The following is a 25,197-nucleotide window of genomic DNA, read 5'->3' as shown; positions in this document are numbered from 1 at the left end:
CTGGCTTTTCCAAAATGAATGAAGAAAATCAAATTTACCTTCTGATATATATATATATATGGAAATAAGTAAAATGCATTCTGTTCTCATTTACATTGGCAAAATGAGACAGATAAAGCATAAGAATTATGATAACATGTGAAAGGCATTCCATGATGTGTAAAAATGTAATCTTCAAGAGCACAAAATTTAACTGAAGAAAGCAGAAAGATGAAACCTGTTGAAAGTTTCAACACAACCCTTGTTGTGACAGCATTGTGCATAAACGGCACTACATGATGAAAAAATAACTACATTGTGTTTGGGCTGTGAAATGGAAAATGAGCAGAAAACCCTAAACCCAACCCTAACTTCACATTGTCCACATTGTCCTGGTCTCCAACAGTCCTCCGACTGCTGGCACCCTGAGCACACTCTGCCTCCGCCTACACCTCAAGTGAGTGTGAAATGCCCTCACCAGTGTGCACCATCAATGTAGCCGATGGCCTAATGCCTGCTGAAGTGCTGACATCTACGCTGGTTCCTGGTTCAGAGTGTGGGTGTGATTCAGGTGCAGGTGAAGCCCGGTGGTCCTCTGGCATCTAAGGTGGCCCTTCTGGGTCCTGAGGATGAGTGCATGCTGACAAATCTAAGGGAAAACAAGGACATGTCATTAGTTAAAGTCATCACTCATTGTGCATGCCAGGCACCCTGGTGAGACAATGGAGACCTGCATCATGGTGCCATTGTCTTTCAATGATCAATGGGGATTCCAGGTTTGAGGCTCCCATCAATGAAGAGACCTCACTAGAATGATTACACAATCTGAAACTCTCACCTCTGTGCACTGTGCTCTCACCTTCGTCTGACACCCTTGCCTCTCCACCCCCGGTTGCACAGGGAGTGTGCTGGCTCTCCAGTTCCAGGGCATCCTGCTTGAACCTGGTCAGCAGCAGGAGGTTGGCTGGGCCTCCGCCTGTATGTGACCTCTCCAATTGGTTATGGCTTGTCTTCTCCTGAAAAGACAGAGGAGCATTGATTAGTCCACTCTCTACCTGCAGTACCATTGCAGCCTGGCCAACCCCACCTGAGGAACACCTTGTAGGTCATATCCGAGTCGTGGCCTTTCAGCCACAAAGCACCCAGTCCAAGCAGCCAGGGGTCACACCTTGGCCAGCTTCGACGTCATTGATAGTTGGGACTCCGACTCTAACACCCCTGAGTTCCACGGGGGTACAACCAGACCTTAACACTTCTGCACACTGATCCATGTCAACATGGTACTCAGTATTCCTGAGCGCAGCAGGTCATTGAACCTTTTGTGGCACTGCACCCATGTGCGCCACACACCGTCATGACTGCTGACCTGGGCTGCCACTTCCTCCCAACTTCCTTCATCAGGTGTGGTGGCCTCCTCCTTCCGTCCCTTGGTACAAAGATGTCCCTCCTGGCAGCCATTTCCTCCAGGAGGACCATGAGGCACTCATCTGAAAAGCAGGGGGCCGAGTGCCCACCAGACCTGCCCTCCCGCTTGGTGTCGCCAGCCAGTGCCGAGGCCATACAGAACCTCCCATGGACTTACATTGTTTCTTGTCTTACTTAATGTTCAATGAATCAAGTGACAAAGTTTAAATCCTTGAGATTTGAATTGAACCAGTGAGATATGAGAAATATCTACAAGCATCAGCAGACCAGATTTCATCCCTGTTGGGAGAAGCAGAAATGTTCACCCAGATAGGATGCTAATTCAGAAATTTGACAGATACCTGTTTCAAGATTGACAACTCTACTAATGATATTTATCACATTGGATAGTTCTACTTAAATACACTACTGTTCAAGATTTCTTCAACATCATTTTGTTTTCAGATGCAAATGTTAGAAGGGTTGAAGGGCATTAAAAACCAAATGAAATCTTGGCATATGAGGAGATCAAATCAGAATATGATCAACTCGTGGTGGTCCTTGGGTGGTTCCGACACGAGTGTTACATTGAATGACAAATGTGAATTCTGAATGACCAGAATAAATTTTTAGGACATATGATAGATTTATCAAGAGTGCAAAAAGATGTTGAGAATAGATGCTACCCCACCACAATGATTATTTCATTGGTAATTTGTAGTTATGATGAGTTAGTTAGGCAAGTTCACACCATATCTAACATAAACAAACAAAACCACTCAGTGATCAGGTGTGTAAAAAAATTGAACTAGTATTCAACAGCAAATGTTTTGCAAGTTGAAAATTAAACTGGTGGCCACTGTATCGCAAAGGTTTCACTATGTGGCCTTAGTGGTATAGTGCTGCAGAAATTGCAGAAAGGACATTGGGGCTAGTGGATTATGATCTATTATGGAAATATCCATATAGAAAGGTTCAGCAAATGTATAATTAGAAAGATTTTCCAGATTAATATTCTAAAATAAATTGCTAGCATGAATTTAGAGATTTTGCACATGCTTTATGAAGTTCTGATGTCTAACTTGTCCTGATTATGGCTATTACTGTAATATTAGCTTTATTATTGGAAATGGCCAAGACATTTCAGAGATTTTAGAAAGATGTGAATGATTCTTATCCCGTTTGTCCAAATCTTACCAGCATGTGAAAATTACCTATATATAATAACATCTCAGTTGCAGTATATACAGTATATAGCTTGATTCTAGCATACATTAGGCAAGGCTAGCCAAAAAAGAATAAATTGCACAGCAGACTGAAGCCACAGTGGTCAGTGTAAAGTCAACAATCAATGCAAGCCAATTACTCTTAAGACACACCCATCTAATGATTTCTATGTTTTCGTAACTTGAGATTCTAGGGATAGCACATACTCAACATTAAAGTATTGATAAGAATAACGAGTATGCTTGACAGGTCATATGATAGCCCAGCATAAGGAAATAATCTTAAATTTATTCAGAACTGTTAAAGGAAATGACAAATCCAGTCAAGTGCATGACACTTTCGGCTGTGCCTGAGCAACTTTGGCAGAAGTTTGGAACAGATCTGTTTGTGTAGAAATTAACATCTTTTCTTCCAGTTATAGAGTACTTCTTCAGATTTATACTGATGGCATAGTTAACCTAAACCATGCAACAAGATATTGCAGATTATTTGAGATCAATATTTGCACATTTATGAGTACCAAAAAAGGTAGTTTCAGATAAAGGAGTTAAATTTTGAGTTCTGGACTTTGACACATTTACAAAGTAACAGGTCTTCTCCACACTGAAGCAATTTCAGCTAATAAATAATGACCAGGTGGCGAGAGCAGTGCAGACGCATCATTGTTCACCACTGGCAAATGGGTAGAGCCCTGCTAAAGGGCAGACAGTTAAGAACAATTCTTCCAGAAAACATCTGCCCTGAATGGCCATACCTGTCCACCTTCAGAAAAGGAAGAGAGCCTGAAACATATGTCAAGTGGAAAATTTCAGTCTACAACATGGAATGAGATACCAGAAATTAATATTAACAATCTAGTCTGAACAATAAATGCAAGAAAAAGAACAATAATGTTTGAGGCAACCACACCTTGATCATTTGTTGTTGAGATGCCAAAAGTTTCAGTGTGGTTGAACAGACATTAACCTGTGCTAGAACTATTAGATATTGATATGGCTAGAGAATTCCACACAACTATTGCAGGATCTAAAACTCTGTAAAGGGATGCAGAGATCCACTTAGGTTGATAGGATATTGCCAAAGTGCCTGGTGAAAATATCCACACAATTCTCTTGGAAACTGTTATCGAAGGACTGGACTTATCCAAAGTGATTTCCAAACACAAATGTAAATAACATGGAGGTTTTCTATCAGTGACATGTGTGAAATATGAGCTATTTTAGAAATAAGTTTGAAAATGTACTGAATTTTGAATATTGCAAAGAAGTTTCTGTACATCCCGACAACTTAAATTAGGGGAAAAATAATTGTTATTTTGTCAGATAAAGAAATGGAATGTAAGGTTATTTACATGACATGGCTATAATAGTACATTATGCTGGCTAAGGGTTAACCATTATAGAGTTGCTCTCTCCTCCAGACAGTTAGGAGCAGAAAGCGATGTAGCTAATAGCTTGAAGTTTGTATAAATCTCAGCTAATCATTGCTGCCTTGCCACTCCTTACACTAGTAGCCCTGGGACTTGAGTGATGACCCCGAACTTATAGATATCTTCATGTGTGCCACTTCCCATTCTAAAGGATCACCATGAAAACAAACTGATGTCGCCAGCACGAAGTTACTTGTTCAGTAACTCAATCATTTCTCTTCACCTTTCACTGTTCCTAGGAGCAGACAGTCATGGGGTCTCCTGTACCTGTACTTTTGTATCTTTACAATTCACTTGTTTGTTATGTCACATGTCTGAATCAGATTAAAAGAACCTGCAATATTTAGGGAGCTTTGAAGTGATTTCTGGAGCAGGAAAAGGGTATACTAAAGGGACAGCCTTTATCTGAACTGAACCAACATCAATATTCTTGCAAATAGAACTGGGGGAGGATTTAAAGCGTTTTGTATGGGAAAAATCTAGAATCTTCTTCTGAGCTCAGGAAAACCCGAGCTGCACAATTCCACAGCTTGTAAACAGCACACCCGACCCTTGTGTGACTTCACATGTCATTTTTGTCTTTTCACACCGGGCTTGGGTTTGCAGTGCAGTTTGTGAGCTATGTTAGAATGCATGAGGAGTGCGGGTGTGGAAGTGTGCTGCTTAGAAGGCCCACCTCGGTTCTCCAACACAGTATCCCATCTCTCAACAGTGTTTAAAGGCCTCCTAAACCTCACCCCTCACCCCTCTCATCCCCCTCCTAACCCCTACACCAGCCCATGCCCCCTCATATCACCTGTGCCACCTCTATGGCCCCCATGTATCCTCCATAGCCACTCACCCAATATGTATTATGTACAGTCCTCAGATTCCATGCAACATCAATGTAAAATATTTTATATTTCTCAGGGGGAAAAAATACCTCTCACCATGTAATAAAAGCCTCCATATCACAGAATCACACAGTGCAGAAGAGGCCCTTCGGCCCATCGAGTTTGCACCAACACGTGAGAAACACCTGACCTACCTACCTAATCCCATTTACCAGCACTTGGCCCATAGCTTTGAATGTTATGACGTGCCAAGTGCTCATCCAGGTACTTTTTAAAGGATGTGAGGCAACCCGCCTCCACCACCCTCCCAGGCAGCGCATTCCAGACCGTCACCACCCTCTGGGTAAAAAAGTTTTTCCTCATATCCCCCCTAAACCTCCTACCCTCACCTTGATCTTGTGTCCCCTCATGACTGACCCTTCAACTAAGGGGAACAGCTGCTCCCTATCCACCCTGTCAATGCCCCTCATCATCTTGTACACCTCGATCAGGTCGCCCCTCAGTCTTTTCTGCTCCAACGAAAACAACCCAAGATTATCCAACCTCTCTTCATAACTTAAATGTTTCATCCCAGGCAACATCCTGGTGAATCTCCTCTGTACACCCTCCAGTGCAATCACATCCTTCCTATAATGTGGCTACCAGAACTGCACACAGTACTCCAGCTGTGGCCTCACCAAGGTTCTATAGAACTTCAGCATGATATCCCTGCTTTTGTAATCTATGCCTTGATTGATAAAGGCAAGTGTCCCATATGCCTTTTTCACCACTCCACTAACATGCCCCTCCGCCTTCAGAGATCTCTGGACACAAACGCCAAGGTCCCTTTGTTCCTCAGAACTTCCTAGTGTCATGCCGTTCATTGAATACTTCCTTGTCAAATTATTCCTTCTGAAGTGTATCACCTCACACTTTTCAGGGTTAAATTCCACTTATCTGCCCATTTGACCATCCCGTCTATATCTTCCTGTAGCCCAAGACACTCAACCTCACTGTTAATCACCCGGCCAATCTTTGTGTCATCCGCAAACTTACTAATCCTACCCCCCACATCGTCATCTATGTCGTTTATATAAATGACAAATAATAGGGGACCCAGCACAGATCCCTGTAGTACGCCACTGGACATTGGCTTCCAGCCACTAAAGCATCCTTCTGTCATCACCCTCTGTCTCCTACAACTAAGCCAATTTTGAATCCACCTTATCAAATTACCCTGTATCCCATGTGCATTTGCCTCCTTTATAAGTCTCCCATGTGGGACCTTGTCAAAGGCTTTGCTGAAATCCATATAAACTACATCCACTGCACTACCCTCATCTACACACCTGGTCACCTCTTCAAAAAATTCAGTCAAATCTGTTAGGCATGACCTCCCTCTGACAAAGCCATTCTGACTATCCCTGATCAAACCTTGCCTCTCCAAGTGGAGATAGATTCTCTCCTTCAGAATTTTCTCCAATAGTTTCCCTACCACTGACGTGAGACTCACTGGCGTGTAGTTCCCTGGCTTATCTCTACAGCCCTTCTTAAATAGCGGAACCACATTAGCTATTCTCCAGTCCTCTGGCATCTCCCCCGTGGCCAGAGAGGAATTAAAAATTTGAGTCCGAGCCCCTGCGATCTCCTCCCTTGCCTCCCTCAGCAGTCTGGGACACAAATCATCCAGACCTGGAGATTTGTCCACTTTTAAGCCTGCCAACACCTCCAATACCTTGTCACTCCCTATGTCAATTTGCTCAAGAACCTCGCGGTCTCTCTCCCCAAGTTCGATACCTTCATCCTCATTCTCTTGGGTGAAGACGGATGTGAAGTATTTGTTCAACACTCTACCGATGTCCTCTGTCTCCACCCATAGATTGCCCCCTTGGTCCCTAATGGGCCCGACTCTTTCCCTGGTTATCCTCTTCCCATTGATATACTTATAGAATATCTTGGGATTTTCCCTACTTTTACCAGCCAGAGCTTTTTCATATCCCCTCTTTGCTCTCCTAATTGCTTTCTTAAGCTCCACCCTGCACTTTCTGTACTCCACTAATGCCTCTGCTGATTTGCTTCCCTTGTACCTGCTAAAAGCCTCTCTTTTCCTTCTCATCGTATCCTGAATATCTTTGGTCATCCATGGTTCCCTGGGATTGTTATTCCTTCCTATCACCCCAAAGGGAACATGTTGAGCCTGTACCATCCCCATTTCCTTTTTGAACACCCCCCACTGTTCCTCTGTAGATTTCCCCACAAGTAGTTGTTCCCAGTCTACCTTGGCCATATCCTGCCTTATTTTACTAAAATGCACTCTCCGCCAATCCAAAACATTTTTTTGCAACTTGTCTATTTCTTTGTTCATAAAAAGCTTAAATTGTACCATGTTGTGGTCGCTATCACTAAAATGCTCCCCCACCACCAACTCAGCCACCTGTCCGGCTTCATTCCCCAGGATTAGGTCCAGCACTGTGCCGTCCCTTGTTGGATTCTCTACATATTGACTTAAAATGTTCTCCTGTACACATTTCAAGAAGTCCATTCCATCCAAGCACTTAACACTATGTCTATCCCAATTAATATTGGGAAAGTTGAAATCACTTAATGTAATTACCCTATTGTTATTGTTTTTACACACCTCCGCAAATTGTGCACATATTTGCTCCTCAATTTCCCGCTGACTATCTGGGGGTCTATAATAAACACCTAACAATGTCGCTGCCCCTTTTTTATTCCTAAACTCTACCCACAAAGCTTAATTCGATATCCCCTCCAAGATATCATCTCTCCTACTACAGTAACTGACTCCTTAACTAATAAAGCAATGTCGCCTCCTCTTTTACCCCCTCCCCTAATAGAATGAAGATTCAAAATGCCGGAATGTTCAGCTGCCAATCCTGCCCCTCCCTCAACCACATTTCAGTGATGGCTACTATATTACAATTCCATGTGTCAATCCTCACCCTTAATTCATCCGTTTTACCTGTAATACTCCTGGCTTTAAAGTAGAGGCCATCTAACCTTGCCTTACTCCCTTAAAAGTTAATGCAGCTGTACTCCCTCTGACTTGATTGTTTTACTGTATTATGATGTGTCCCTATTCTGCTAACATTCTGTGCCCCCTTCCCTGCCGAATTAGTTTAAACTCCTCCCAACAGCACTAGCAAACCTGCCCGCAAGAATGTTAGTCCCGCTCTGATTGAGATGTAGAGCATCCCACTTGTACAGGTCCCACCTTCACCAGAAACGGTCCCAGTGATCCAGGAATCTAAAACCCTCCCTCCTACACCAATTCTTAAGCCATGTATTCATCTGCGCTATTCTCCTATTTCTGAGCTCGCTAGCACGTGGCAGTGGGAGTAATCCAGAGATTACAACCCGAGAGGTCTTGCTTTTTAGTCTGCTGCCTAACTCCCAGAATTCTTGATGCAAGATCTCATCCCTCTTTCTACCTATGTCATTGGTACCAACATGCACCATGACCTCTGCCTTATAACCCTCCCCCTTCAGGGTACCCTGCAGCTGTTCAGTGACATCCCGGACCCTGGCACCAGGGAGGCAACACACCATCCTGTAGTCACATAGAAGGTCACAGTAGCGCCTATCTGTTCCCCTGACTATAGAATCCCCTATTACTATTGCTCTTCCTCTCTTCCTCCCCTTCTGTACAGACAAGCTGCTTGTGGTGCCAGAATCTTGGCTCTGTCTGCACTCCCTGGAGGAACCTCCAAAATGGAATACTGATTTGTGAGCGGGACCCCAGGGGACTCCTGAACTACCTGCCTGCTTCTCTTGGATTGCCTGGTGGTCACCCATTCCCTTCCTTCCTCAAGTCCCTTCAGCTGTGGCATGACACCTCTCTAAATGTGCTATCCACGATGCTCTCAGACTCGCGGATACTGCACAATGTCCCCAGCCGCCGTTCCAGCTCTGAAACCTGAGCTTCCAGGAGCTGCAGCCAGACTCACTACCTGCACACATGCTGGTCCTGGGCACTGGAAATGTTCCCAGCTTCCCACATGGAGTATGAGGAGCACACAACGGCTTTGAGCTCTCCTGCCATGACTTATCCCTTTAAATTAAACCTTTTAAATCAATTACTCTAGGACCCTTCTTTCCTGATCCTCGTTACTACAGAATATACAAACTATAAACCACAAAAAGACCTTAAACTATAAGCGATAAAAGTAGTAAATACTTACCTAACCTTACCAGTCGTTCCTTTCTATTGTAGCCTCTACTGCTGCAGCAGGGCAAGACCGCTCTCTGAAGATTTAAGAAGTTGGATAGCAAAGAAAAAATGCAAAGTGCACCCATGCACCGAATTCCCACTGTGCACCAAATTGCCAATACCCACACTCACTGTCTGTATCTCACTCAGCATGAGGTCTCTCCCCTGTTCATGTGCATATCATTGATAGTAAGAAAAAAATGCATTCTGTGATGTGAAAAAACCTTGTAAACCTATTAGTTTGTGGCACTAAACCAGCAACCACATCAAAGGGATAATCTGTTATTCCAACTTCCTGAAACTGCCATTCATTCTCAAATGAATGGAACGCCTCCTGTGCTGAAACCCATTAGCACTTGAAACTCAGCCAAGCATTGATAATGGTCACAGCTGTCCGAACAATAGACAACCCTCTGGAAAGGAAAGAACAGAAGGTGCTGCTTTCAATGTGAAAGCAGAGTGTCTGTCAATCAATGTAAGGGAGCAGGTGGTTAGATTTTTTGCAAGTGTAGATTTCTTTTGCAAGTGTCAAAACCAATTTTTTTTGTCATCCAGAGCCATTTAAATCATATGACAAAAGATGACAACACAGGCTGTCAGGATATTTTGTAACATTTTCCACTACATTATGGTGCTTTCTCTGTTGGAAGAGCACTGCAATGCATGTGAACAAATAAGACTGGTCAATGTAAGGGTCAACTTCCCTTTAAAGGACAGAACCCTATGATGAATCGCTACATTGAGAACACACCTACGTTACAGCATCTAAACGTGATCTCTGGAGGTATGAAAACAATTTACACTTACCTTTCAGAATGCTCCAGATTCATCAGCAAGCTTTCCCATTTTCTTCACAAAATCTTAAACTTGGTGTGCTTTTAAGGAGCTTCCAAAATGCCATGCCACCAGAAGAAAATGGTGTGTTGGAGGAAATCCAACTTAGTTAAAGAAGACTTAGTTAAAATAAATAGGGAGACAATACTAGCAGAGGAGAAGGAGAAGGAAACAGGCTATAAAATAATGAGAAATAAAAAATTGTTATAAAAGGAGAATAGAATGTTAAAAAAATTAAATAAGAAAACCAGGAAAAAAAGAATATGGGTCAATTTCTTGACCAGCATCGAGTGGTTATGTGGTCAGAACTGAGTGGTATTCATGTGAATGTATAAAGGATTCAAAACAAATTTGGAGAATTAGAATCAGTAACAAGGAGGGATATGATCTAGTAGCTATCGTACTCAGGAGAGACAGGAAGGGCCAAGGTGGGTGGGGTACTTTAAGATAGCACCCCTATGGATAAAGTTGAAAAATATAAAGGGAAATGTTACATTTTTTTATGCTAAGAACTGTAGGCCATTAAATAGTGGAAATCAAACAGTAGGGGAAATCTGCAGACAGTTCACAGATATGTTAAAAAAGGGCAATAATATTATGTGGATTTAACTATCCCGAGAAAGAGAAAAACGAAGCTAAAAGCATATGGCTAAAGTAGGGAATGTTTATTTAAATACATCCAAGACCGCTTCTTAGATCAATATATATCTAGTCCAACAAGCAATGCGATTTATTTCCAGGAAATATGTAGAAAAGAATTAATGAGAGTAAGAGAGCAATTGAGAAATAGAAACAACATAGGAATTGCTGCAAGAATAGAAAAGAATAATGAGTCAAAGACAACAGTGTTGAATAGGGAAAATGCATGATTCTGTGAGATAAAAAAGGAATCTGGCCCAAATTAACCTTGAGAGAAACTGAGCAAACAGGTCAACAGATTAGCAACAGGAAATGTTCAAATATGAGATATATAGAGTATAATATAAATATGCCTCTATAAGGTGAAAGGGCAAGATTTAGAATTACATGGATGAATAGATTTAAACTAAACAGAATGTAAAAGGGAAGGTATATGATAAAGTTAGTGCAAAAATATTAAAGATATTCATGAGGAATATGTTAAATGCAGTAGGGAGGTGAAAAGGGAATTTAGAAGGTCTGAAAGGAATTATGAAAAAGACTAACAGATATTATATGTAATATAAAATGAAATAGAACTCCTCCAAAGATATAAAATGTTAAGAGTTAAAAAGAGGGTAGAACAGAAGGAAGAAGCCTTATTGTGGAGGTTAAAAAAATGTCAGATATTAATTAAATACTTTGCTTTGATATTTTACAAATGATGTTTAACAGTTTTACGGTTGTTTTGAGGAAGTGACAGATTGGTAAGATAAAGGAAATGCAGTATGTTTAGTGTGAAGGATTTTCAGAATAAGTTCAATAAGATGGCTCATAAGAGGTGTTTTAGAAAAATATTGGTGTTTGTTATCAGATAAAATCCAACAGAACAAATGGAAAGTTGGTTGACAGACAGAAAGCTAAGATTTAGAGTTAATTGGCTGTTGCTCATAATTGAAGAAAGGTTAAAAGTGATGTACCGTAGGGGTCATGTTTGTTCTCCATGTATGTATATTGAACTTGGATATAGAGAATGCAATCTCAAGACTTGTTGACAACACAAAGTTGGAGGTTTGACAAACATTGAGGCTGATTAGTGGAATGGAAGGACAGATACAATTTAACGCACATAAGTCTAGTCATATATTTTGGGGTAAGAAAAGAACAAGGAGTGGAGAATAGACTAAATGGAATGACACTACGTGGATGGCCAGAGAGAGGTTCAGGCATATCATTCCCTGAAAATATGAATACAGTTAAATAAAGCCGTAAAAAGGCCAATATAATTTTAAGTTATTAAGGCAGTGACTATTGCATTGTTTAAGGGAAAATCACATAAATATTTGAAGCAGAGGAAGATAGCTGACTATGGAGAGAGACCGAGATAATGGAATTTGTTTTGGATAATTCAAGTAATAAATTGGCACAGATACAATGGACTGAGTGCCCTCCTTCTGTGCTGTAAACTTTGATTCAAGCACCACATTTATCCATGTTAGACCTGATAGTACAGAACTATAAAAGGAACAGACTTGATGGCACAACTGACCTTTTCTTTTAATGCTTTTATATGTTCTTAGGTGATAGAAGTGCCTTGCAGATCTCTTCCCTATTCACAGTATTTACAGAGGAGAGGAATAACACAGAGCAAACAGTTATAGGGATATAACAATTCATGCAACAGGAAACTGAAATCAGGCTTTTCCAGAGGTTATACAAGCTATCTTTCCTGTTTTACACTATGAATGGATGTATATCTATGCTCTTAAATCTTACCTTGTTATGTTATAGGTGCTGTTGGAGAAACTGTGCTGCATGTTGCAGCATTATATAACAGTAAGGAAGCTGCAATTATATTGCTCAATGCCTTTCCATTCTTAATTGATGAACCAATTGACTGCGAGATGTACAAGGGTAAGTGGCTGTAATCTTTGCTTAAAATATTAAACTGATATACCCATCTTTCAGAAAGTCAATTTTAAAATATACATTGTGGTTTTGTTTAATTTCAAATATTTTTCTTCATTACAAGCTCAGCTTTGTCAGTGTAAACTCATCTAATATCATGTACAGAAATGGAAATAACAGGGATCATATCATATTAGTGTTGTCAGGAAAATTGATCCATATATGCACAATATCCTATTCTGAATGAAATTTTAAGTGATGATGATCCTGCGATGAATGTTATAGTACTTGTTGCTTTATAAAAACAGGTCACTTTCTTTCTTCTTCCTCTGTCCTTGCCAACCATTCCGAGTTCTTTTTTTCTGCAAGGCTCTGAAATATGTCATCACTATCGCACTTTGTGTCCACCTCTCCATATTTAATCCTTTCAATCTGGGGCTGAATTTTTTGGTGTCCCAGGGGCAGGGTTGATGAGGCGGTGTGGGGGTGATGGCAGGTGGGGTGGCGGCCCACACCTACAACCCACCCCCTCCCCTCAGCCGCAATTTTACCAGTGGTGAGGGAGGCCCATCTGGCCATGGGCCAATTGAGGTCCTGAAATGGTCAATTAATGGGTCCCCCACCGCTGGGATTTTACTTCATGTGGGGAGGCTAATGTCAACTGCCCAGCCCACCATCTTTCACTGGGCAGGCTGGTGACTGGGCAGGGAAGGGTGGTGCCTCCTTTTTGGGTCCCCTATGCTGGTTACCCACCAAGGTATTACCCCTTCCTCATTTCTCCACCCCGTTGCCCTGTACACACTGGCCCCCCCACCCTCCTCGTCCCTCTCAGGACTTGAAGTGTGGCTTATTTACCGCTCCCGGTGCTGCTGCTGGAACTATTGTCAAATGGCTGGCAGCTCTCAGAGGCAGGACTTCATCCTTCATGGGGCCAGAAAGCTGCCTCAAGCCAACGAACAGCCCTTGTTAAATGGCTGCAGGGCAAACAAGCCAAGCTCACCCCTTACAGTTACATTGAGGAGTGTAAAATTCAGCCCTTGGTTTCCACTTGGCCATAGCATAAGGCCAACCTAGTGCAAGTTACAAATGATGTTCTGTCTGATTGTGACAGTGGTTCATTTTCTTGATCTCTCTGTGCATTTGACATTATTGACAACACCATTACCTCACCTCTGTCCTTCCGCTCTTATTTATCCCTTTACATTAGTCTCCTTAGCATTTGATTTCTTTCTTCTTCCTGGATGACCACTGAAGCTCTAATAGTGTGAAACCTTGATGTCCTGTTTGACTCTAAGTTAAGCTTCAAATCCCATATCCAGTCGATTGGCAAGGCCTTCATGTTATTGTCTTGCAAAGAGTTGACTTTTCAAATCCCCTTTCCCCTCCCCTTCCACTCTCAAACTCTCTTTGAAATTCCTTCAGCTGACTTCATCCATCCTCACCTTCAAAAGCTCCTTCAAAGCTACTTCTTTGACTCTGCCTTTAGTCACTTCCCGTAGTGTCCTCCTTTTCCTGCTTGGGTCCTAAACTATGAAACACTGGGGACATTTTACTATACTAAAGTTGTTATATAAATAACTTGTTAGTGTCAGGAAGGGATGTCATACTTGGGAGTGAAACGTTTTCTTACGTCAACATCAAACTCCTAGGTCAGGTGTAGCACAGCCGCCTGCACAGTGAACTATCCTAAACTTTGTGCCTGAGTTCTAATGTTAGAAGAAGAGAATATCTGGGTGATGTTTCAAATCCCAATGGAAACTTTCCTTGTGCCATTTCTGACTCAAATTACCATTTAGATATAATTAGTGCTGAATTTGGGGTATCTTTGTGCTGTGTAACCAGTGGTATCAGAAACTGTATTGCCCTATCCAAATGCATTTTCATGTTGACCCTAATAGCCAATAGAGAGTGAAAAGTTATCTTCCATCTGTTTGGACTAAATTTAAGCCTAAATCAGTGCAATGAAAGAACAGTGTAATATTACCAGATAATTGTCAGAAATTAATAACACAAAAGTGTGACCTTAGTTACGATGATTGCTCGTCAGCAGTATGGTTTTCATAAAATAATAACCCATATTAAGACCAATAAATGAATGAAAGATTAGTATTTCTTTAGTTGTTTCTCTAGATATATTTGTATATTAAATAAATAAAGAATTGTTCAAGACATTTCTTTGCTTTTTTTATTGGGATGTATGTATTTACTTTGATATCTGAGTAATTAAGAATATTGGCCCAGATCTTCCGGTTAGAACTGATGCTGCGCACATTGGTGCTGCCCATGTAGATTTCTGCGGCCCAACCCTTTTGTGATTTTTCAGCTTGGACTTCTGATCCTGGCTGAAACACTGGTCAGCACAAACACCCACAGAAAAGACCGTTGAGCTCAAGAAAAGTTGGGCAAAGACAGGACACACCAGGTGGAATTGTCCCAGATTTGTACTAAGTGCAGTAGCGGGTGGCAAAAACAACGTTTTACCGACCGGCCACAATGACGGCTTTTCATGCCGTATCGTCCCAAACCCACCGCATTAATTATGCCTTCCTGGGAAACATGCCAGTTCATGGTGGGTGGGCTCCAATTCACCTGCCACGCCATCATCTCACCGTTTCATCACGCCAGGCACCACATTCAAAGTACAGCCATGCTCACTGCTTCCAGCCCAGGACTGTTGCAAAGAAGACATGGCCCCGAAAGACAAGAAGACTGCAGCCCTCAGGTGTCTTTTGGATGCCCTGGAGGCCCACTGTGATGCCCTTTACTGCCGCTTTGGCAGAAGGAGGGGCAGCAACATTACCACTCTGGCTTGGTAGGCGATGGCAGTGGTGATCAGTGCCAGTGCTGCACAGAAGAGGTTGGCCATCCAATGCAGTTAGAGGATGAATGATCTCATCCATGCAACCAGGGTATGGCAACCATCATCACTCTAAACTCACACACTCAAGCCCATCACACATTCACTGGCATCTCATTCACTCCAGCTCAAGGGGCATAATCACTCATTCTTTCACACCTCCATTTGGCCTCATCTCCTCTAGAGGCTGCCTCCTCAGGCATCACCACCTTGAGGCCATTTGCACAGATCAACATGTGCCCCCACACACACCCTGGATTACCTCCCTTCCCCAGTATAGCCCTCATCATGTAGCCTCTTTCCTTTCCTGAGGTCACTCCTCCCCTTCCCTAAGCAAACCCTACCCTGCAGCCACTGAGAAGCCACCCATATATGGCTGATCTGGTAGGTAGAGACCTGCCGTGAGCCCCCCTAAAAGTGATGTGGTGCTGTCTGCGAAGCCTGGTGCTGATGACTGCGAGTGCTGACCAAAGCAAGGTAGGCAAACAAACCTTGAAGTTCCGAGCGAAGTGTAGCTTGCCAGGTGCCTGCCTTATATATGCTGTTGTGAAACACGTCAGCGTGTTTTCCCGCTGATGTGGGTAGAAGTCAGCGGGGGGTGGGGTTGGGGGGGTAGAAACTATGAAACTATTATGGTGGGCTGGTCTAATAATGATATGCTGACGAATCACAATGAGTTCCCGACATCCAGTGGTGGGAAATGCGGCCTGCAATCGGCGGGCTGAGCGGATGATTGAAAACTGGTTTCACGCCATCGTGAAACTGATCACGTCATATTTTCTGCTCATGGCACCAAGCGTCCTTAATTGGACGGGACTCCCAAAGGGAGCCATTTAATTGGCTGCCTCCTCCAAAACTTTCCTCTGCTGCCTGCATTTGTGGGTTCCCAGACCTGCATCTCATCCTCACGGAGGACGCCAGTAGGCACAGAAAATCCCAGCCACCCTCTTTTCACAGCAGTTAGCTGCCTTGTTCAGTTAAGTGTTTAAAGGTCCAAGTCTTTCAGTTGGTGCGTGGTTGAGTAGATGATGGGTTGGGGGGTATAATCGGATTGGGGGGTTGATGGTGGGAGGAGGTCACTTTTGGTGCTCAGTTAAATTGCCCTAGCTAATCACTGAGTTAGACCATGTGTTAACCAGCATAATATTTCCATGGTAACTATGAAGGTAAGTCCCATGTGTCTGATCCAAGTCTCTGATGTTGAGCTTAGTGTCGGAAATATTTGCAGAGGGTCCAGGACAGTGGAAATCAGCCTATTGGAAGTTTAAATTTCCCAGGCAATTTCAGTGCATGCGTGTGTGCTCGGACTTCTGCAGGGTCCTGATCTGCATCTCTCAATTTACATCTAATCTCCGACAATCAGGACACTGGAAGATTTGAGCCCTTTAATATTTTTAGAAAAAAACAATTGCTTCCCTTTCCAGATTTGTACATTTTAGCAAGTTTCTATCAGTGTCTTGAAGACTTCCTACTTATAGTGACTATTTCAAAGCTCTTGCTACAGTGAACACACAGAATTAATTTTTGATACAGGGCAGGATTGTCATTCCCGTGTCTCAACCCCTCCATGAGGATGAAATGCAGGTTGGGGGAAACCCAAAAATGTCAGCAGCTGAGGATTGTTTTGAAGGAGACGGCCAATTAAATGGCTCCCTTTGGGAGTCCCATCCAATTAAGGACGTAGGGTGGGCTCTGGAATCTGGAGGGCAGGTAGGAGGGCATCCAGCAGTCAAAGATCAGCAGCCTCATCCTCAGAGGTGATGATGGCATCTGTTCTTCTTGGGAGATGATGGACTGTGCCAAGAATGTATGTTTAGATTGAACATCATCTATTGTAGAGGCTGTAGAGGCTGATTCGTGACTGGCAGTCCCCTCCGCAGCTGGCACAGATGAACAGCATTGGCCTGAGGTCGACTGATGATTTTTTTCCTTCCGGTGGACTCTCTTTTCTGCCATCTGGCCATTTCTTTAGTCCTCTGCTTTTTCTGTGCCCTTCCTGGCTACATTCTCCAGGCAGTCTGGTCAGCAGCATCAGAGGTGGGTACTTCTGAAATATGTAGAGAAGCGCGAGGGCACCTCCGTTCTCAGTCACCAGCCGCAAAAGGGGTAAATAAGAGGGCCAAAAAGGTGGAGGCCACCAGGGGAAATATCCACCAGGGAATAGGCACAGTCGCAGTTGTGGCGGGGTCTTGCAGCGACACTTTTCACATTGACCGGATCCTCCAGCTCCGAAGGCTACCCGGTCTGCCACTGGGAGACCACCATGTTTCACAGAAAGTTTCCTGATACAACTGGGACCCCTTGGAAATGCAGTCGGTGTCGAGAGAGTACCCTTAAGTAAGCCCTGAAGGGGTGAAATTGGTTACGGGGTGGGTAACCAATCCCTCCATCATCCCGACTCCTGCAGAATCTCTTCGAGACGGGAGCATATCATGGAGCTGGCCTGACAGGATTTCTCTTCTATTTTTGGGTCCCCCACCTCCAGATCCATGTCCATAGGCCATTGAAAATTCAGCCCATAATATTTGATTAAAATAACGATCTACTGCAGGTAGGCATTCATATTATTAATTTAATTGTTTATTTTCAAACGATTAATTCATGCAGTAAAAATGACAGATCAAGTTGAAGAATACAGTTTGTACATACTATTATATGATGAGTTTTAATTTACAATAATACTAGATTAAATGATCTGTCTTCAGGTGAAACTGCACTGCACATTGCAGTGGTGAATCAGAATGTGGACCTTATTAAGGAGCTGCTGGCACTAAATGCAGATATAAAACATTCTCGTGCTGTAGGAACATTTTTCACTCCAGGAAAAGACTGTCGATGTTATTATGGTACGGTAAGATTTCTTAACTGTATTTACAATAAAGCAGTGTTGTGTGCTGGTTTTGCTGTTTTGAGTAATGTATACTACCACTGATTGATAAAATGGCAGTGCAGATTTGATTCCAATTCAGGTGGTGATACTACATGCTACAATTGATCTCAGTATCCCCAGTTTAAGGGAGGCATTGGATCAAAAGGGCCCTAATTGCTATGCAGTGATTCATATTAGAAAGGGAGTGAGAACAAATTAAATAACCTGTTGATAGTAACTGGTCAAATTCACAACTCAATAGTTACCACATCAGAGGGAGATTGGAGGAATGCTAGTATTTATAAAAATGTAGATCCATATGTAAAGCTTTCAGGGCAGGAGGAAAGAAAATTGAGAATGAGGGGGAAGAAAGGTTTTATTTTGTGTCTTTCCCTCATGCCCATGGGTCCGTGATAATCCTTTCTTCACAGAAATTATTCTGTCTCAGGAGTTGATACTGACTTTGTGTGTTGATGTAAAAGTGATGCTAACAGAGTGGCAGCTCATTTTATACTTCTAACCATTATTTTTATAATGACTTTGGTGAAAATAAAAAAGGGTGGGATGGAAAACGGGCTGCCGATTTGCGATCACCCATTGTTTTGTTTTAATTTGCTGATAGGTTGCCCAGCCCTAATTATCCTCGAGCAAGTGGTGGTAGATCACCTTCTTGAACTGAGGTGTAGGCACACCCACAGTGCTGTTGTGGGGGGCGGGTTTCAGGATTTTGTCCTAGTGACAGTGGGATGGCGATTTAGTTCCAAATCAGGATGATGTGTGACTTAGAGGGTGCAGTCAAAATCTGCCCCAATGTCTCAGATGTAATGTGTTGGCATTGAAGTACTTTATTATCCCTATTTAAGAGAATTTATATTTGTGAAAACGTGAAATCACGGATGGAGAAGGGCTGTTGAATCGCACCCTTATGGCACACTAACTTTGTCAATTTAACATTTGATTGGATTTGAATAAGCCTGATGTTTTTATTTCTATAAACTTGTCCTATTGTTCTAAATGTTTGCCAAGGAGTAAAAATATTTTTCAATACTTGTCATAAATCTACTCTTAAATTCATGTTCTTTTATCATATTGACTGGTTTAGCTTGAAGTAATATTCTGGATTTACTTTATCTGTACCATTTAATCTTCTATAAGCCTCAGTGTGTTCCCACTTTAACCATCTCTTTAATTTTTTGTTACAGATTTGTAATGGAGCTTTTCTTTCAGTCATGCTGCAGGTTTTTGTGACTTACTGTGTTTTCCTATTCCCTGTAACCTCCTCCAACCATAATTGGATGGAGTTAGTTACATTTTATGCAAATAGAGGCAGTTTATTTAGTTTAATTCACAGAATAGTCTTTATATGCCACAAAGCCATCAAGACATGGGTTTACAATGACACCCGTAACTTTAAAAAGCAGAAGTCTAATTCGCATCTAAGAATCAAGGAATGAAATGGCACAGAAGGAGACCATTTTGCCTATGCCTGATCCTTGAAACAGCTATCCAATTAGTCCCAATCCCCTACTCTTTCCTCATAGGCCTGCAGTTTTTTTCTTCTCAAATATTTATCCAATTCACTTTTGAAATGTATTATTGAATCTGCTTCCCCCACCCTTTCAGGCAATGCAATCCAGAGCAGAACTTGTTGCATAAAATAATTTCTCCTCATCTCTCCTCTGATTCATTTGCTAATTACCTTAAATCTGTGCCCTCTGATTACCAACATTTTCTCCTTATTTAGTCTATCAATGGACTTAAAGAGTTTGAATGCCTCTACTCAATCTCCCTTTAACCTTCTCTGTTGTAAGAACAACCCAAGTTTTTCTAGCCTTTTCCATGCAATTGAAGTTTTTCATTTCTGATACAATTCTGGTAAGTCACCTCTGCACTGTCTAAGGAATTACATCCTTCCTAAAGAGTGATGTCTAGAATTGGCCACAATACTCCAGCTGGGGCCTAACCAGTATTTTACAGGGGTTTAACATAACCTATTGTTTTTGTACTCCACGCATCTGTTTAGAATACCAAGGATTCTGTATACCTTTTCAACAGCCTTCTCAACTTATCCTGCCACTTTCAAAGACTTGTGCACATACACCCACACATTTCTCTGTTCCTGCAGCCACTTCAAAATAATAACATTTAGTTTATATTACCTCTCCTCATTCTTCCTACCATAATGAATTCCTTCACACTGTATTAAATTTCATTTGCCATGTGTCTATCTGCTTTACCAATCTTTCTATGCCCTCTTGATGTGGGTTAGTATTCTCCTCACTGTTTATTCTATTTCCAAGTTTTGTGTCATCTGCAAACTTTGAAATTATGCCCTGGACATCTAAGACCATGTCAATAATATATATCAAAAAGAGCAGTGGCCCCAACACAGACTCCTGGGGGACACCACTGCACACTTCCCTCCAGTTTGAAACTGTTCACAAGTATGCTCTGCTTTCTGTCCCTAAGCCTTGTATCCATGCAGCCACATAAGATTCAACTTTGCTAATAAGTCTATTATGTGGTACTTCATCACATGTCTTTTGAAAGTCAATATACACGCCACTAACTACACTACCCTCATCCACCTTCTCCCTTACTTCAGCAAAGAGCTCAAATCAAGTTAGTCAAACACAATTTGCTTTTAACAAACCCATTTTGGCTTTATTTCTTAATCTATATTTTTCCAAAAGCAATTAACTTTGTCCTGGATTAATTGGAGAAGCTTTAACTAACTCATTGGGTGGGAAACAGGTAGCATGCTGATTTTACACCCTGCCCAATATTAGTCACTGTCTTCAATGGAGAGAAAAAGTAGGCAGTTTGTAAAAGCAACATTGCACCTGATCGCGTCAATTATCCAACTTGCGGGATAGGTTAAATTGTTGTCATTTGGTTGGGTGTCAATTCAACATTCCACCTGCTCCCTTGGGTTTCTCACCAAGTGAGTTAGGTTAAAATTGTCCCCAATATCTCTAAAGGTTTCCCCACAACAATGTTAGGCTGACTGGCTTATAATTGCTGGGTTATATCTCTCTCCATTTTTGAACAGGGGTGTTGCAATCCTCCAGTCATCTGGTATTACTCCCATATGTAAGCAGCTTAGAAGATTGTGACCAAAACCTCCGCTGTTTCCACTCTCACTTCCCTCAGAATCCCATCCATACCAGATGACCTTTCTACTATAAGCACTGCCAACCTTTTAAAAACCTCCTCTACACTCTTTTTTATCCTATTCAATGTTTCTATTACCTCCTTTAATGTGACATTGACAGCATCCTCTTTAGTGTTGACAGATGTAAAGCACTGATTTAGTACCTTAGCCACACCCTCTGTCTTCATAAGAAGGTTTCCTTTTTAGTCCTAATCAGCCCACACTTTCTTTGATTGTTTTTTTCACTATTTATATGTTTACATAAGGCCTTTGGGTTCCCTCTTATATTTCCTGCTAATCTATTCCCATACTCTTTTTGACCCTCTTATTTTCATCTTCAGTTCTCCCCTGTACTTTTTGTATTCAGTTTGGTTCTCTACTGAACTATGACTCCAACATTTACCATTAGCGTCCTTTATTTGTTTCACTTTAATTTCTATATCTTTAGTCATCCAAAAAGCTCTAACTTTGAATGTACTTCTTTTCACCCTCGTGGGAATGTGTCAAATTTGTGCCTGAACTATCTGCTCTTTGAAGTCCTCTCATTGCTGCTTAATGTTTTGCCTTACAATTTTTGATTCTAATCCACCTGGGCCAGGTCCCTTTTCAACTCACTGAAATGAGCCCACCCCTAGTTGAGTATTTTCACATTTGATTTATTTTTGTACATAACTACCCTGCCCCTAATGATATCGTGATCACTGTTACCCAAATGGTCAGCCACTGAAACATGTTCTATTTGTCCAACTTCAATCCTCAGAACTAGATCCAGCTCTGCTTCCTTCCTCATTGGGCTGGAAACATACTGATCAAGAAAGTTCCCATACATATTTCAGCAATTGCCCTTTACACTACACTGTTAGGTTAATTGAAGTCCCCATTTTCAATAAAAGTTATTTTATCTTTCTGTATTCTGCCTGCAAATTTGCTCTTCCACCTCCTTTTCACATTTTGGTGGCTTATGGTATATATCCAGCAGCTTAATAGTTCCTGTAATGTTCCTTAATTCCAACCCTGTTCTGTGTTTGAACTCTTAAGTGCATCATCCCTTTCTAGTACTGTAACAGTATCTTAGATCAATCTTAGATCACCGTACACTTCCTCATTTTTTTCCCTTCACCATCCTTCCTGAATTCATTGTAGCTGGTATCCATTCCTCCCTTTTTTGGAGACAAGTCTCTCCTGCCTTAGAATTGGTCCCAAGGTTCCAGGAATGTGAAACCTTGTCTCTTGCACCATTTCTTCAACCATACTTATCTCCTGATCCTATATTCACTAGCAAGTAGAGATTGCTACATTTCAGATCCCATTTTTTAACTTCCTCCTTAACTCCTGAAACACAGTAGGGCCTCAACCTTGGCTACCTACATCATTGGTTCCTACGTGGACCATGACTTCTGGCTGCAAAGGCTCCCTTTGCAAAATGTGTCACCAATTCAGACAGCAAGATGCAACAAGAGCTAGAATTAGTTATTCATCATGAATACAATCAAAGGCCATTCAAAATATTAAAAAGTGTTTCATTGTAACAGGTATCATATGCTGAGGTGCAAATTTTCTACAATATCCAACATGTCAGCTCTTCAGAAAACAAATACAAAATAACTGTTGCTACACAAATTTCCACAATTCCTTCAAATTAATCAGTTTCACTTCAATTTTGTTTTGGATTTCTAATGTCATATTTTCATAATTGAATGAGAAGAACCTTGAGTTAGTGGAAGCGCCTTCTGATTGACAGGTTAAGCTTTCTTTGAATTTTGTTTTTGTGTTCATCATAACCTATGCCTTCCTGAATTGCTCCAACTTTGGATGGAGTACCGAACACAATTTGTGGTACAAACAAAAGCAGTTTATATCAACACACAGAAAACAGATTATTCACCTGGTTTCAGAACAGGTCACATCAAGCTGCAGGGCACTTGCAAGGTGGATTCTACAACACTGGTGGAAACAGACAGACTACTTTAGATGTGCATATATTCCTTCTTTGAATTTGTTTTTAATTGTTCTAACCTCACCTTCTGCCACATTGAGCAGATCCCTGTGAGAAACTACAAATTCCATACACATTTATGATTTGTATCAATTTGTTGGTGCATTCTCATTCTGCAGTGAGCAGTGTTAAAGAAAAATGCTACATGGTGATAATAGTCAGAGGTATTTTTCTGCAAAACCGTGACTCTGAAAGTCACTTCCACGTTTTCTTAAAAGTTGTGCTAATTAATACTTCTCTCTTTTTATATATCAGGGGAATATGTTTTATCCTTTGCAGCATGCATAGGAAATGAACAAATAGTTAAAATGATTGTGGCACATGAGGCACCTTTAAATGCACAAGATAAACAAGGTAGGATCGATATTTATATATCATTTGATTTAATTCTAGCTCAAACTGTTTAGATATTTTATGCTGTTCATTATTTCTGCATATTAAAGCAAAACAACTTAGCTTAAATGCAATTACAAGTTTTTCTAATATAGCAGAAATTTAAAAAGTTAGTAGTAGCTTTGCAATTTCAGTTTTAAAGCAATTGTCATCCTTCCTCTCTCTGAACAAAGAATATGGGAACTGGTGATTGTTTGCTAAAATAAAGCAAAAATGCATTTATTTAATTCTTGCTTCCCAACCTACCCCAACCCTTCACTTTCCAGATCTATCGACTGCAGGTTAATTAATTGTCGTTGCTTCACAGCCTTTCCAAATATCCGTTTTCCACTTTGCCATGTCCAAGGTCCATTGTTTTAATGCTTATTCTCCAGTCCTACATTACTCTGAACTCGCCTGCTCTGCTTGATTAAGGTTCGCATGCTACGTTGAGGTGACTGGACTTGGGCAGAGCTTGAGAACAAAGAGTTAAGGAGACTAGAAGTACATTTGTAACTCAAGAGGTCAGGGCAGTACACTAGGGGTACTTTAATCAATCATGTTCATTTTACAACTCAAAATTACTCCAAAGTAAACATTCTTGATAAAAAGAAAACAGAAAGCACCAATATATATCTTAGCATTTGTCATGTCAATTTAATTACAAAGTTTTTTTTATTCATTGATGGGATGTGGGCATCGCTGGCTAGGCCAGCATTTATTGCCCTCTAATTGCCCTTGAGAAGGCATTTGAGAGTCAACCACATTGCTTTGGGTCTGGAGTCACATGCAGGCCAGACCAGATAAGGATGGCAGATTTCCTTCCCTAAAGGACATTAATGAACCAGATGGGTTTTTATGACAATTGACAGTGGTTTCATGGTCATCATTAGACTTAACTGTGCATTAAAGTGGAATTACTTTCAGTTATTTAAGAACATAACAAGGACATTTGGCCCTTTGAGCTTGCTCCACCATTCAACAACATCATGGATGATCTTCTACCTCAACTCCACCCTCCCATGCTATCCCCATATCCATTCCCTTACTACCTAAAAAATCTACCAATATTTGTCTTGAGTGAACTCAATGACTGAGCAACTATAGCTCTCTTGGGTAGAGAATTCCAAAGATTCACGACCCTTTGAGTGATAAAATGTTTCTTCATTTGAGGCCTAAACGGCCAACTCCTTTCTGTGACATTGTGTTCCAGATTCCCCATGCAGCCAGGGGAAACATTTTCTCAGCATCTACCCTGTCAAGCCACTTAAGAATTTCCTACGATCAATTAGAATGCTTTTCATTTTTTTAAATGCCAGGGAATATAGGGCCAGTCTATTCAATTTTGTCTCATAGGACAATCCCCTCATAGTAAGCATAAATGGGTCTTTTTCAGGTTGGCAGAATGTAAGAAGTGGAGAGCCACAGGATCAGTGCTGGGACCTGTTTACAATTTATATAAATGACTTGGATGAAGGGATGGTTGCCACATTTGCTGATGACACAA

At 41.4% G+C, this 25,197-nt stretch overlaps 1 protein-coding gene across 1 annotated transcript in view; it reads left to right on the top strand.

Annotated features, from left to right (window-relative positions):
• LOC144694187 (transient receptor potential cation channel subfamily V member 6-like) overlaps positions 1-25,197 on the top strand; it is a 152,363-nt gene that overhangs the window by 36,535 nt on the left and 90,631 nt on the right. The window contains exons 3-5 of the mRNA XM_078564543.1: positions 12,326-12,448; positions 18,005-18,145; positions 23,574-23,672. Coding sequence (XP_078420669.1) covers positions 12,326-12,448; positions 18,005-18,145; positions 23,574-23,672 — 363 coding nt within the window. The remainder of the gene's footprint in view (positions 1-12,325; positions 12,449-18,004; positions 18,146-23,573; positions 23,673-25,197) is intronic.

This window comes from Cetorhinus maximus, chromosome 19, assembly GCF_964194155.1.
Source record: "Cetorhinus maximus chromosome 19, sCetMax3.hap1.1, whole genome shotgun sequence".
Classification (NCBI taxonomy): Eukaryota; Metazoa; Chordata; class Chondrichthyes; order Lamniformes; family Cetorhinidae; genus Cetorhinus; species Cetorhinus maximus.
Note: the sequence above shows the minus strand (reverse complement) of the source record. Positions and strands in the feature narration are given on the sequence as shown.